The 16,474-nt window shown below is 39.0% G+C and overlaps 1 protein-coding gene across 4 annotated transcripts in view; it reads right to left on the bottom strand.

Annotated features, from left to right (window-relative positions):
- GNGT1 (G protein subunit gamma transducin 1) overlaps positions 1–5,607 on the bottom strand; it is a 265,934-nt gene extending 260,327 nt beyond the window's left edge. For all 4 annotated transcript variants that reach the window (XM_043872879.1, XM_043872883.1, XM_043872877.1 and 1 more), the window contains exon 1: positions 5,460–5,607. Coding sequence is in view for 2 of the 4 variants with exons in the window: in XM_043872877.1 (XP_043728812.1) it covers positions 5,460–5,602 (143 nt within the window). In the remaining 2 variants the exon portion in view is untranslated. The remainder of the gene's footprint in view (positions 1–5,459) is intronic.
- Positions 5,608–16,474: the final 10,867 nt, after the last annotated feature.

Here is a 16,474-nt window from a genome sequence, read left to right as displayed (position 1 = left end):
AAGGAGCCAGGTCTGGGGTTTCGAGCATGGCTAGATGGAGGGTACCGCCTCTTTGACCATCTCCTAGAACTTTCTGTTCCTGCTGGCTTTCTCTTTGGCTTCTTCAAAATAAATACGATGATCATCTGTAGTAACCCCTATATGTCACACTTAAAGGCTAATGGATTTTTGTTCTTTGTTTTTTAGAGCCTTCCCTAACAACTCTAAGCTAAAAAACAAAAAAACAAAAACAAACAAAAAACCTTGAGAGGCTCTGATCAGCCTGAATAAGTTACAAGCTCATATGCTTATCACTGAACAAAGTGGCCAAGGAGATAAGATAGGTTATTCTGACTTGCCTGGTCTATGCCATGATCCCTATCCCTCCATGGCCGGAAAGGGGAGAGCTATCTTCACATAATCACAGAAAAAGAATTTCCAACAGAAGTAATAGTTTCATCACTTTTGATTGTTGTATCAAAAAGAAAAGAAAAAAAACGGACTTTAGAAATCAACAGCTGAGTTCAAAGTCTACTTGTATTCCAAGATTGCAGACACATGTTGTCCACTACCATCACCAGAGAATTCAAACTTGGTTTATAAGGAAACAAGTTTGGGTTATGTGTTTGCATGTACTAGGCTCCTAAATCAAGGTTATTTTTAATGTTTTCATTCTCTTGTCTTGAGAACTTTATACTTAACAAGAACCTATGTGAAAATAAATTTTAATTTCTCCAGGAAAACTGCCCATATCTTTAATTACTGGGTTACATGGTAAATCCACTTTTAGTTTTCTTTTTAATATTTTATTTTTTATTAATTTTTATTGGTGTATAGTTGCTGTACAATGTTGTATTACTTTCTGCTCTACAGCAAAGTGAATCAGTTATATGTATACACATTTCCCCAGTTTCTTGGATTTTCTTCCCATTTGAGCCACCACAAAGCACTGAGTAGAGTTCCCTGTGCTATACAACAGGTTCTCAAGTAGTTATCTCGTTAGTTATCTATTCACAGTAGTATGTATGTGTCAACCCCAATATCCCAATTCATCCCACCCTGCTTCTCCCCTAGAGAATTTAGCTTGCACCAAAAGATTAAATGTTGTAGAAGTACACAAAGCCATATGAGAAAAATATATTCAACCACTAGGACAAGGCTAGGCTTCCCCCAAGGCGCAATGGTAAAGAATTCACTTCTAATGCAGGAGACACAGGTTCGATCCCTGGGTCAGGAAGATGCCCTGGAGAAGGGAATGGCAGCCCACTCCAGTATTCTTGCCTGGGAAATCCCACGGGCGGAGAATCCTGATGGGCTACAGTTCTCGGGGTCTCAAAAGAGTCGGACAGGACTGAGTGAGTAAACAACGAAATAAAACAGGACAGGGCTAAAGTCAACGGCACGAATAGGAATGGACTTAAATCTAGTTACAGGTAAGGGAAGCCTAGCCAAGAACAGCATAGGATTGTAAAACATGGTTAACAGGTAAAAATTTGTATCCAGATAAGCAGTTGCCATCTGTGAAGTTTTGTAAAATAAAAGTCAAGCAAACTAAAATATACAGGTCGATAGCATCCTGGAGAAGGAAATGGCAACCCACTCCAGTGCTCTTGCCTGGAAAATCCCATGGCTGGATGGAGGAGCCAGCTAGGCTACAGTCCATGGGGTCGCAAAGACTGAGCGACTTCACTTTCAAAGACTGAGCGACTTCACTTTCTTTTCATCAGTAGTAAGACGAAGCAAGTCCAAAAGCCCACCCCATACCTTCTGAACTATTTTCTATAGCCTGTATCCACAATTGCTAGGGTAAAAAACCTTTACTCTAGAGATCAAGGTTATAAAAGGTTATAAAGGATGCCTTTTGTAATGCAATCTAGGGTGGATTACAGCTATTCTTCTAACATAATGAAAAAAAAAGTAAATAAAAGACTAGTTCCTTAAGGAAAGGTAGATACTTTTAATGCTGTATCACCAGAACTTTTATTAATCAACATAATAAAGTAATAAATGACAACTTTATTTGCAAAAGTAAAGGGATATTATTAACTAGTCTTTCAGATTCTTCTCTGATAATGACATCAGGGAGGTTTCTGCTCCTTCTCCCTTGGTTTTCAAGATCTGAAAACACTCTCTCCCACCCTCCTATTCAACAATAGACTAAGAAGTGACTAAGGATGACAAACAACCTAGACAGACTTCTGGGGAGGAACCAAAATATTAAAAAGCACAGAGAGCTCTAAGCGCTGACAGAAAACAGTGTAGTATAGATCTAACAATCAAAGACAGAAGACAAAAGCATGGAGATGAGTTGAATGTGTCAGAGAATCCAGTTTGGAACATCCATCACTGTGGACTCTGTATGTATTGGAATATGACATTTGAATGGAGAGACTACTTAGACATTCTTTGGGACTCCTTTTATGCATTTAACCAAAAGGAAGATTGTTTTACAATGGATTTGACCACACTTGTCTTCCGTAATAAAGAAGAGTAGATCGAGACTGATACATTCATTTAGAAAGAAAAAGTTCATTCAAAACCTACCATACACATGTGTGGCAGGTATATATGTATACACACACACATACATATATATACACACACCCTAGGATCTGTATCAGCACCAGGAATATACAATTAGTACAATGTATTCCTGCTAGAAGATAGAGATAACTTATACAGTGGTGAAATGAACATTTCATGAAAACAAAGAGGGGATAAGATAGTAGAGAGAAAAAGCCTGGAGAAGGGTAATTAGAAAGTAATACATGAAAAAAAAAAAAAAAGAAAGTAATACATGGACCCTTCCTGTTAGGAGCTAGGAGAACTGGGAAGACTTTAAACAAAGGACTCAAGCAATAAAAAGTAAAATAAGAACTTTTTATAAATATGTGTTTAAAATCTAGGAAAAAAACAGAAGCCCATGTACTAGAACTAAGAAGCCGAGATTAAATCAGTACTGACAATAAAACTGACTTGATTTTTGGTTCCCTAGGCATAGTTCTGTATTTCCTAAAATGTCTTCCCTGATAAAATGGGACAGATCTCAGAACTTAGAGATGATGATACCATATGTAGGAGGACTAAAGTTATACAAACACTTACTGAGTAGTCCATTATGTAAATATAACACCTATTCATCTGAGTTCTTTTTTGATACCTTGTATCTGAGCTAGCAACCAGTTTTAAATATTATCTCTGGTGATCACAAGAGTGAACCTGCTCAAATTCTTCATCAAATGTCTATTTTCCTTAGAACATCACTTTCACAGCATTTCGATGTAATTAACACAAACAGCAGAAAATATGCTTACATTCCCTTTGTTGGTTCCTATGGCCCAGCCCAAAGAGACTCTGCTTAATCATGAGAATTTTGTATTCCAGTAATTATTTATCCATATTTGTATTATTTGTGTTGTTATTAAAATGTTTACCACAAAACATTTTAAAAACAGATATTATAAGAATATGAACACTATTTACCAAGCAGCTTTGGGTTCTTCTGAAACTTTGCCATGTCACCGAAAAAACAGACTCAATTTGTTTTAGAACAAAAGAAAATTATATTTTGATCTTAGGGGAACTGGTACAACGGTTAAATCAGGATAAAATTACTTTGTGATATTTCCCCTCTCCCTTTCCCCCGCCTCATGATATGAATGTCCTGAATATTCTTTGGAAATTCATGTCATGTGGAGTTGTACTGGACATTAGTTTAAACAAACTCGTTCTCAAGAGGCTTTTGAACCTATCCTGATAATAAGAAAACTCATTTTGTTAGAGTCACTCTAAAAATGTAAAGCACAGCTTCCAGTGAAACAAAAAAACAAAATTATCTTACAATCATGAAGGACACATGGTTCTATCGAGACAAATTTTAGAAGGAACACTGTGAGAAAGAGGAATGCGCCATGTTGTTTTTGTCAATGACTAATTTACAGAATTTGCTCCCCTTGTATGCCAGAGTGTTGCAGAGAGAATACAATGAGATACCATTGTAATCTCAAGGAATTTTGCCTTCAGCCTCTAAACATACCATAATGTTTGACTTTCACTGCCATGTTTATAATCACAGTTCCTTAAAACCAAGAAATGAGAACCATTTTGACAGATGCTAGACTTCCTTGTCACAAATGCTGAATGGAACGTTTTAGTAAGCTAATCCTGCCTCTTGAAAAATTTGCTCTTCCCTTTCTTGATTCTTCCAGTTGGAGAATGAGATAACAACAGATCATAAGTTATTCCCTCAAGTGGAAGTTTTGAAAAATTATTAAAATATTATGCATGTAGCCATAGTCTCATCTGGCTTCCCTGGTGACTCATTGGTAAAGAATCCACCTGCCAATTCAGGAGACTCGGGTTGGATCCCGGGGTCAGGAAGATCCCCTGGAGGAGGAAATGGCAACCCACTCCAGTATTCTTGCCCTGGAAATCCCATGGATACAGGAACCTGGCTGACTACAACAGTCCTTGGTGTCCTGAAAGAATTAGACACAATTGAGCGACTAAACAACAACAATGCTCTCATCAGCTTGTTGATTTCACTTATGAAACGGTCAACCTCTGGGGAAAGGTTCATGGAGCTAGCGTGACAGCCTCCTTTAATAATATAATCATTTTATCATGAGTCCTGATGATGAAGGAAATAGGATATATAACCCATAATACGATACACGTCTTAGTTTGTCACAGCTTTTTCCCACTCCTGTTTGCTTTGGAAATAAAGAAGACCCTTTTGTCAACGATTCAGAAGAACTAGAGGTTAAAAGTATAATTTTTATCAATATACCTCAAGTCTCAGGTAGCTGCGTGGGACTGTTTGTGACACGCTGGCCTGTCAGGCTCTCCAGTCCATGGGATTCTCCAGACTAGAATACTGGAGTGGGTTGCCATTCCCTTCTCCAGGGGATCTTCCCAACCCAGGGATCGAACCGGTGTCTCTTACATCTCCTATATTGGCAGGCGGAGTCTTTAACCACTGCACCTGGGAAGGCCCTCAGGTGGACCCTGGCTTCAATTAAGAGATTTACAAGTTCCTTGAAGAGATTTATAAGTTCTCGGTTCAAAATGGCGACCTTAGAGGACCCTGAATGCACCTCCTCCCACAAACACATCAAGTCTACAGCTACCTATGGGAAAACGTCCTCTGAAAAAAACCTAAAAACTGGCTGAGGCACTCCTCGAATCCAGGGGAAGGAAAGAAGCTCCACACGGAGGCAGGTGAGAGAGGCCCCGTCACAGTCTCAGCGCGAGCCCTGCCAGTCCCACCTTCCCCACCCCCGGGAGTGGACTGTTCACCGAGGAGCTTAGGAAAGGGTCTGAACCCCGCAGCATGCACTCCCACTTTTAAAAGTGGCATCCGCTAGACCCCAAAATATCTAGCGCTGAAGACAAACTGGGCTCGGTCCACAGGCCCCACGAGGCTGTAGTGGGGGGGGTTCCTGAAGGGGCTCGCGCCGCCCGCGCGCCCCGGAACTCACCAGCCCCAAAGCCCAGGGCAAAGCGCCAATCCAGGCTGTCCGGACCCGGTGTGGGAGAGCCTCCGTTGGCTGTTTGGTTGGCAGGCATTGGGTAGGACAGGCATTTGGGGCCCTGCTCGCGGGCGGAGACCAGCGGCAGCCATCTTCGCTGTCCCTGCAGCGCCGCCAGCGGCCGGGATCCCCAGATTGACGCCTTTATATGCGTCTGGCTGCCCCATCCCTACCGGCCGCCCGGGGCCACTCCTTGATCGACTGGTTCTGGGGGCCAGCAGAGCGTGCAAGCCTGGGTCCCTTGTCGTTGTTTAGTTGCTTCAGTCGCGTCCAACTCCTTGTGATCCCATGGACTGTAGCCCGCCAGGCTCCTCGGGTCCATGGAATTCCCTAGGCAGGAATACTGGAGTGGGTTGCCAGTTTCTCCTCCAGGGGATCTTCCCCACCCAAGGATCCAACCCCCATTGTCTGCATTGCAGGCTGTTTACTGCTGAGCCACTGGGTCCCATGGGAGTGTAGCAATTTGCAAGGTGGTTCTTGGCAGGCTACCACTTGGGGCAGTGCCTGGAGGGTAGTCTGAGGCACCCTCTAGTATTTCTGCCAGGGCATCCTCTTTGCTGGTCCTGGAGCTTTGGCCTGAGGAGCAGGCACACCCTTTAGATGTGGATGTGCCCTTTGGAACCAAAGGCTAGGGCACAGCATCTTTGCACTGTCCCTCTGCCTCACTATACAGCTTGCAGGAATCTCCCAGACAGGAGTGTCTATGGTTTGAAGCCCCAGTTGTGGGGATTGCTACCCAGGGGACTCCTTGAAGTGGTGCCAGCGAGGTATAGGTTTGCAGTCCCATAGGACGTGTATGTTTATCTTTTTTAAATTGAAGTATAGTTGATTTACAATGTTGATTTACAATTATTGCATATATATACATGCACTTTAAAAATATTCTTTTCCATTATGGTTTATCATAGGAAATGAACATAGTTCCTTGTGCTATACAGTAGGACCTTGTTGTTTATGCATTATATAGACATATAAAAGCTTACGTCTACTAGCTGCATTCTCCCACTCCATCCCTCCCCCAACCCCCTTCCCTTGGCAACCACCAGTCTGTTCTCTATGTCCATGATTTTGTTTGTTTCACAGATGGGTTCACCTGTGTTGTATTTTAGATTTCACATATAAGTGAAATCACATAGTATTTGTCCTTTCTGACTCAGTATGATAATCTCTAGTTGCATCCGTGTTGCAGCAAATAGCATTTTTTTTTTATGGCTGAGTACCAATCCACCCTAAAGGAAATCAGTCCTGACTATTCATTGGAAGGACTGATGTTGAAGCTGAAACTCCAATACTTTGGCCACCTGATGCGAAGAACTGACTCATTTGAAAAGACCCTGATGCTGGGAAAGATTGAAGGCGGGAGGAAAAGGGGACGACAGAGGATGAGATGGGAATGGCATCATGGATGCAATGGGCATGAGTTTGAGTAGGCTCTGGGAGTTGGTGATGGACAGGGAAGCCTGGTGTGCTGCAGTCCGTGGGGTCGCAAAGAGTCAGACACGAATGAGTGACTGAACTGAACTGAGTATTTCACTGTATGTATGTACCATATTTCTTTATCCATTCTTCTGTTGATGAACATGTAGATTGTTTCTATGTCTTTGGCTACTGTGAATAGTGCTGCTATGAATACAGAGATGCATATATCTTTTTAAAATTATTATCTTGTCCAGATATGTGCCCTGGAGCGGGATTGCTGGATCATATGGTAATTCTATTTTTAGTTTCCTGAGGAACCTCCATACTATTTTCCACAGTGGCTGCACCAACTTACATTCCCACCAGAAGTGTAGGAAGGTTCCCTTTTCTCCACATCCTCTCCAACATTTGTTATTTGTAGACTTTTTAATAAGAGCCATCTAACTGGTATAAGGTGGTATCTCATACTTTCGATTTGCATTTCTCTAATAATTAGCAAAGTTGAGCATCTTTTCATATTCCTATTGGCTACCTGTATACTTTCATACTTTAAAAGCTACTGCCATTGGAAAACTCTAAATAAGAAAAATAATTTCCCTCGATTTCACCAGCAGTCATTGACTTTCATTTATGTCATCCTCCAGTCTCTGGCCAGTTCAGTTTCAGAATCAGTATTGACTTTATCTTCTTGTATGGTGATTTTAAAATACAGTATTTGCCTAACAGCAACAAAAGCTCTCTCTTAAGAAGCTATGCATAAGCTCTGCCAAACACATTGTTGGTTTCTAACGTGAATGTCGTGAATAAACTTACTAATATCATGGGTCACCCTCTGTGTTACTTGTGCTCTCCTGCAATAGTTCATGGACTGACTTTGTAATCTCTGCTTGTCAAAATAGAAATTTTATATTCATTACTTCAATTCTTGCTTACTAAACTTCACAGATAAAGTCAGTGGTTCCCCATGGCATATTATTAAGAACAATTAACTTGCCATTTTATTTAAAAGGACAAAGTCCTCATTTCAAAAGCTCTGCATGTGTTTACCGTAATCATATAGGAATCTTTCTAAAACTGCTTTTTAATCTTTCAAAGTGCCCCCTCTAACTTTGTCAAGTATAGTATTAATAAATCTCTACAATAATTAATTTTAAGCAAATTTGCTTACTTTTTAAACAAGTTTGGAATGTTTTATTTATGTAAGCACTTTTGTAAATATAAAAAGACACTAGGCGTCTTTGAAAATAATATTTATTAAAACTGACCTAATAAATTCTCTGGTGCATGAACTTTGTATTAATACTTGTATAAATGCATACCATCACCTCTTCCATTACCGTAAGGTTTAATGATTATGGTCTTAGGGTAACATTAAAGATTTCCTTTAAGTAAGCAGTAGCTTTTTGAGAACATTTAACTTTTTTACTTGGAGGCAGTATGAGGAATTGGTGACTCTGGTTATTTCCATAGGATTAATTCTAATGTGTATCCTTCCTTAAAGTAAAATAGTTAACCTTATCTCTAAACTTTGTTTTGTTCTAAATGGACTTTGTGGTCTTGACTATTTGAATTACACAATCCACATTGTAACACATAAGGAAACTCAAAATGAGAAAAATAATCTTCCATACTCTCACCAGCAACCTTTGACTTTGTCATTTACATCACACTCCAGTCCTTGTCCATATTAATTTTTAAGTAGTTGTAGAATTGTGAACTCCCCAGTCCCTATGACAGGAATAGAGAGAACTTATTTTTCATCAGACCTCTTTGCATCATTCTGCCCAAAGTTCATGAGTGCATCTTTTAATTACCTCTTTTTTCTAACCTTGTTTTTACTTAAAGAAATCTATTCCCATTAGGGAAGTTTACCCACCACAGTGTTCACCGTTGTTTAACATTCATCTTTCCATCTAGTGGTGTCTCATTTTTCCTGGTCCTGCATCTGATGTCCTGTTTAGATGTTTACCAAGTTCCACTCTAATTCTATGTCATCCTTTAAAATCATATGGTAGAAGAAAATATCCCCTCAAAATTGCTCTGACAAGATATAAATTCAAGAGCTGGTCACCAAAAACCATTTTTTTTGGCATCATAACTCCATTCCTGAAGAATGGAAAACTCAACTGGATGGGACAGAAAATGAAATATTATTAAGTACTATTCTAACTGCTTTTCATGTATTTTAACTTTTCAAATATTCACAACCCAATCATGTAAATAATATCACTGATTCCATTTTGCAAATAAGAGACCAAGGCAGAGAAAGGTTAGACAACTTTCCCAATGAAAGAAATCTGGCTCCAGAGACTATGGGTTTAATCACTGCACATATTGCCTCTTGAAATGATTAACATTGTCACCTTGCCCTTGATTTCTAACAAATGCATCCACAGGGCTTAGTTATATTTGAGAATAGCTAAATATACATAAGCAACAGTCACCTTAGAACTTTCTAAAAATCTTGAGCTAAAAAATATGATCAAAGATTACATCTTCAACATGCTAGATTTTAAAAAGAATTTCAGGAAATAGCAAGAGGGTAATTGAAGTTATCTAGTAGTATTTTTCATTGAACTGTAGTCCTATAACATGGGATAGCAGATAAAATTAGTTTAATTTTAGGAATTAAACTAAAAGTCAGAAGACTCAGCTCCAGTCTTGGCATTGCCCCTAGATCTATGTGTGAGTTTAAATAAGTCACTTTCTTTTTAAGTTAGTGTCTTCATCTGGTTTTTTTTTTTAAAAATTGAGTGAAAGTGTATGTTTTGCCCATCTTACTGACTTGTTCTAAAGATGAATGAGACAATATGTTGGGAGGACTCTGTAAAATGTATAATGCTACTCCATGAAAGATAGTATCAAATATGGTTAAGAGCAGGCACTAGTGTCTTTTTCATATACTTCCTAGCTATATGATCTTGGCCAAGTTCCTTCACCTCTCTAATATTCTATTTCCTCAACTCTAAAAAGTTATAAAAAGGTTTCATAATAGAATTGACTTCCTAGGGGTTTTGTCACCTTTTATAACACATGTATAATTTGAATTTCTTCAGATGCAGGTCACAGGACAAGGATTCAAGTGCAAGTAATTTATTGGAAGATAGGGAGGTGAAACAAAGAAGGCAAGGATACAATAAAAGGTGCATTAGCAGATAAATCACCACCCCAGGTTACTGGAACTTAATCCTGCTGAGGAATTCTGAGTCTGAGGAATGTCATAGACAATATAACACATGTGTTCATTTTTCTTCATTAAAATAAGTTCTATTTACTCATCTTCTAGTTTAATTGATCTTCTCATTTCTCACGTCCAGCTACCAGACCTATCAAATAAATGTTCATTTTTTTATTTTATGCTTTTCACTTCTAGAATATCCACCTGTTTCTCTCTTACAGTTTCCATTTCACTGCCATAATTCTCCAACTGTTCCCATCTCTTCTCTACCTGTCCTGGTTATTACTTCTGCATAATAAATTCCACACTTAGCAGCTGAAAATAATCATTTTAGTTTGCTCATGATTTTACGCTAATTCCAGAAAGGCTCAGCTTTTGTTGTCTCACATGTGGTTCTAGTAAGATATCATTTGGCACTGCAGTTATATGAAAGTTCAACTGGACTGGATATCAAGATGGCAACCCATAGCAGACGGTTGATGATGGATGTTACCTGTGAGCTCAGTTAGGGCAACTGACCTGAATTCCTACATGCGCCCACTCCAGGAGACAGTAACCAAACCTTTATGGGGCATTTGGCTTCCGCCAGAGGAAGCATCACAAAAGGAGTGGAAAGAAACTGCAAGACTTTTATTTTGTTTTCTTTTTTCTGACATAGCCTCAGTAGTTACATAGGGTCACTTCTACCTTACTCAGTTCTAACTATATGTTTGAAGCAGATAAAAACCTGTCCATATTCAAGGGGAGATGAAATAGAGTTAGTTCTCAATGAAGAGTGTCAAAAAATTGGGGGATGGTGTTTTAAAACCATTACACCACCCTTATCTCTAAAACTTCGTCCTAAGTATTTTAAAGGCCTTTTCAGCTAAGTCCAGTATCTGTGTTATGGAGGGATCTGCTTTAACTGACTTTTTCTTCTCTTGACTGTGGGTGACACTGTCTTGCCTCTTCATATATCCTGCAAGTTCTAACTAAATGTCATGTACTATGTCTAAAAGGAACAGGAGGGAAAATTAGGTAAAATTACTCTAGGAAATGACACACGCCTCAGAGAAACCACTCGGTTGCTGAGTGAGTGAGTATAATCCATGATTATGTAATCTTTCTTGGCTTTTTTTTCTTGGATCTAATTCACCATTGGTTCCCATGTTTTGATGGGGAGATCAGTTCTTTCCTGAGCATAGGAAGATGCTGAAGGTTTCTATCTACTTTATAGCACAACTGCCAGCACTACCTATTGCTAGGAAGACTTCTTTGCTTTCTAACTTCCTACCTTTCTTCCCTAGACCCAGTTTTCCATTGACTTATGCTTTATGGAGTTTGCATCCACCTCTCAGCTCTCCTGCTCTGCCCTCAGCCTCCAGCCACCTGATTCCTTGCACTTGATGAGAGCTCAGTATACCTCTAAGACATACCTCCCAGCTTTCTTTCCCTCCCTGTGCCTCACATTTCACACACTGTTGCTGTGCATACAATGAAAGGCCAAAGGGAAAGATTTTATGACTGTGTGTGGACCTGCTTTGTCACTGGGATTTTCGGAAATCTAAGCACTCTTTGCCATCTACGCATAGCCATTAAAAGTACATTAAAAATTTGGCTCCCATCTATTGGAAGCGTCTCCCACCACGGCCCCAGGGATAATAGCAAGGCAGAGGCATCTGCTCTCCTAAAAAGGGATAATTTCTTTTTAGAATTTAACTCATTGGAATTGCCTTACATTTTCACCCCTATGAAAAGTTTCTGAAAGACTATGGTTTTATAGTAGCTTATATGACATTTACTTGTTATTAGATCTCTTTTAATAAAACTGAAACATCAGAAACTGATTTTGAATGGGAAAATCTTCCCTGCTGTATATAGCATGACCCTACTCCTCAATGCTAAGGGTCTGCGATGTGATTCTTCTATGGGGGTTCACTAGAGACTCCACACATTATATAACTTGACAACATATCCCTGGTACAAGGCTATAAATGTCTGCGTTTGTTCATCCCAAGTAAATGTGAAATGCTTCCTAATCCTTTTTCCTGATTGGGATTGAAAGAAACATTCTTGTCAGGTCAGTAGTCACATAAAATGTGTACAGTGTACTGACATCTTCTAATAAATATATAATAACTGGCATGGTGGCTGTACTTGGGGTTATTACTTTGTTAAGTTTTTGGAAGTGTACCACTACTCACCATGGTCCATCTTGTTTTTTAGGGGCAATATCTGCACTTTTTAGTTTTTGAAAGTGGCACTAATCTCTGCCAGTCTACCTTGGATGCTTCTGATTTATGACCTTGCATGATGGGATGCAGTTAAAGGGGCTTTCACATGGCCTTTACTACTCTAATGGATATTATTCCAAAGGTCAAGGAATCAACAGGAGAGTTGCTTTAGTCGCTAGATATATCCATCCTATTAAGCACGTATATTTTCAATAAATAACTACAGGTTGATCCATAGACCCACTGAACCCACTGTCAGATAGTCTTAGGCCCCAGCTCTATTTTATACCTGGTCTCAGTTTATACACTTCACTCAACCAAGAGAGTCCTCACAGCATTGATGCATCTCAGAAGCAACCTCTGAGACAAGGTGAATTAGTCACCTATTGCTGTGCAACAAAATATTAGCAGTTTAAAACAATAGGCATTTATTGTCTTCTTTAATTTCTGAGAGTCAGGAATCCAGAAGCATTTTAGCTGTATGATTCTGGGTTAGGACCTCTTATGAAATTGCCATAAGATATTGCTGATACTGGAATCATCTGAAGCCTTGACCAGAGCTGGGGATCTTCTGTTTAATAGCTGATTCACACAGTTGTTGTCAGGAGGTCCCAATTCCTGACACATAGACCTCCTTGGAGAACTATTTAAGAGTTCACATAAAATGGCAGCTAGCTTCTTCCAAAACAAGCCATCCAAGACTTGACAGCAAGGAGTAACCCATGATGTCTTTTATCCCTACACACAAAACATCATTTCCACCATATGCTATTGTTTAGAAACAAGTCACTACGTCCACATAGATTGTCAGAATTTGGCTACATCTTAGAGAAGAGAGTGTTTGAGGGTTGTGGGCAGATTTTAAAACAACTCCAGGAGGATTTGAGTGCAAAAGAGTTTGCTTGAAAGACAATACTAGGAAACACCAGAAGGAGAGAAGAAAGTGAGACAAAAATAGAGATGGAAGAAAATCCAATAAAGGATTCGTTATCAAATAAACCACCACTCTAGGCAACTGAAGTATAACACCACTGGGAAACTTGGAAAAACACATTTCAGAGTTTTCCTACCCAAAGTGTAAGATGAGCAGAGCAAATATGCAATAACTCCCATTAGTCACTGATTGACATGTATCACTTACATTCACAATTCATTGTCAAAAACCAGTTTCTGGCCAACTTCAAGAGAACCAGGATGCAAAGAAGCACAATTGTGGCATTTTCCAAGAAGAAGAAAATCATTCACCTGAAACAGAGGGTAACTGGATATCTATGAACCCAGCTGGTGATGACCACAGCTCTTAAGAATCACAACTTAACACTGAGAAAAGCAGAGCCTAGAGTTTTTGCGTTAATGAGATATTGGAAAGATAATGACAACAAATGAGGACCCTATGGGGCTGGTCCTGAGGGATGGGAGATGATAAAATATAAACTTTGAGGTCACAGGGCCTGAAGGGAAGACATCAGACAAGGGGGTTTCCCTGTCTCTCTGTTACCCGTACCAGTGAGTCAGGGAAGGCTGATCCAACACCTAGAGATTGATTATTGTCATCCTAGGACTCACTGCATGTTTTCTATCTGATTAGCCAGCCACATTATCTATTCATACCACTGACTGATAGGGCCCTTAATCCATAGCTGCCTTCACGTTGCCTACAAAAGAAGCAATGCCCTAAGGTCTGCTGAGTGTCTTCTAAACCACCCCCATGAGGATGCCCATTGTCTATAACCAAAGGTGCATCCTTGATAGCTACAGAGGCAGTGACGTTATATAAAGAAATGAGGCGTTCCCAGTCGTTGTCCTTGGAAAGGACCAGACGGGGATGAAAACCATCTCTGTTATTTGCGACCTTTCTCCTAATCACTATGTCTGGTTAATGACAGTCTCCATTTCCCACACCATGCTAGGTGTCTGAAAATGTATTATATCAAAGAAATAAGTGTATCAAGCTTTTAATAATCCCATTCATTTCCATCACTGCTGGTTGAGTATCTTTAAATGAAGATCTAGACTTACTGTGATCATTAGAGATTTTGTTAACACTTTCCATGAGATTGACATTGCTAATCCCAGTGCCTTATTTAATTCAAATGAAAGAAATTTTATTTTGTCTCAGTCACCTTTTTGAAATTGTTATCTCAAAGGGAAAGATGATCTCTTTTTTCCCCACACATGATTTCGTGAGTTTTTAGAGAATTCCTTAGTTTGTCAATCACTTCAAATTTCACATAGCAGTGTTGATTTTCAACCAAAAAAAAAAAAATTGGGGGAATATTTCTTTAGAGAAACCATTTATTAGCAGTGTTGCCAAATTATACCAACATAGTCAGCACTGGGTTTTCATGGGAAAGGGTGGATATTACTAGCTTTCATGTTACCATAGACATAATCATCAAAATACAGTAAAAGATAGCATGTTTCTCTAAAATGGGAAACTGAGAATATTAGCCAGAGATCTGGCAGGTCCAAGGCAGATTTTTCTCTAATCAAAAAAGAGGTAAGTCTTTGAAACAAAACACTGGGGTCAGGCAGAGAACAGATGATTTTTAACTCACTACTCCTTGACTTACCTCAGAGTTTTTAGGTTTTGTCTGCCTAAATGTAGAAGCAGAGTCCAGATCAATCCCACCTCTCCCTTGGTGATTCTTCACACTATTTTATTTCAGTTCTCAGTGTTATTAATCATATTTAGGAATGGCAATTCTGTGTTCTAGTTTATGACAAATAGTATAGACAGAGGAGGTAAAAAGTGTGAAGACTGGATATTAACAACAGGGACTTGGCTTTCATATGTCATTAAATTTACCTTTTATTTATGCTATACTGATAGGCTATCTCTTTTCTCTGTGTCCAGAAAATCTTTCATTATTTGATGATGTGTTTCTAAAGCCCCTGTTGAAAGTATTGTAAATATTCCTTGTATGGGTCAGTTGATGTTTCAAGAAGTTTGCAGGGAGAAAGAGAGCAGAGAAATGGGAGATATTGAAAATATATCATAAAGAACACAGCCTGGGCTCTGCCAATCAGAATGGATGTTCCAACTAATAAGAACCCTGGCCACAATTAGTGCATCAATGTCTGTACCAACGATCTTATTATGCAATTTGAAAATGAGGGTCAACAGGATAAATTGTTAGAATGTAAGAATAATGATGAAGATAAGTGTGTATTTTTTTTTAACATCTCAGCAAAGCTGATACCATGTAGGATTATAAAATATAGTGAGAAATACTGTAATCCTTATTATGTAACTATAAAGGAAAAAGAAAACAGTGAAAGAACCTTGGGATAATAAGATACCTGACTGATTTGAATGTAGAAAAATGTCTTATAATTGCTAACATGAAATAATGGTCACCATTTCTAGTTCTCTAAATTTGTTGTAAGATTTTGCTTGGTATGCAATGCATAAGCCAGTGAATTCATGTCCCACGTCAGTAATCATTTCTCCATCAGATAACAGGATTTACATAAAGATGAGTTGCCTATGAAAACTGATTTTAGTTTATTGCTAGCAATAGATAATTCGATGAGGTCTCCAGCTATGCAGAGGGACCACCCACGATGAAAAGGACTCATTAATGTCCCCTGAACACTGCACAGGATGCTCAGTAATTCAAAGAAACTATCCAAATTTCAAAATGGAAAAAAACCAGGTTGACCAAGGAGGAATAAGATCCACTTTAAAGTTATTTCAGAAGAGTAAATGCCCTATGCTTTTCAGTACTCAAAAAGAATCTATAACATTTTAAAGTTCTACTTTGGATGAAAACAGTTCATGAGATTGCAAAGAAAAAATGAACAAGAAATGAAAACGATCACTCAGTGAACCCTGGGCCGTTTAGATTCTTGTTTGAGAAAGTAAAAATTTTCCATTCAACCTTTTATCACTCCCAGTCAGTCTCTAGACGCCTCAATGAGAAGAGAATGAACTTTGTCCAAAAGATCATTTCTCTTTGTGAGATCCTGACCAACCAATGCCATATTCTATAGGTCTGCAGGAGACAGAATGTGTACATTCTGAGAAAATGTATTTCATTTTCTTTCCTACTTGTTAACTTTGATAGCACTCTCTATGGTATCAAACTCTCTACAAACAGGAAACCAACATTTATAACTCTCTTGCCACTTAAGTGTATGTCTATCCAATT

Source organism: Cervus elaphus, chromosome 18, assembly GCF_910594005.1.
Source record: "Cervus elaphus chromosome 18, mCerEla1.1, whole genome shotgun sequence".
In the NCBI taxonomy this organism is placed as follows: domain Eukaryota; kingdom Metazoa; phylum Chordata; class Mammalia; order Artiodactyla; family Cervidae; genus Cervus; species Cervus elaphus.
Note: the sequence above shows the minus strand (reverse complement) of the source record. Positions and strands in the feature narration are given on the sequence as shown.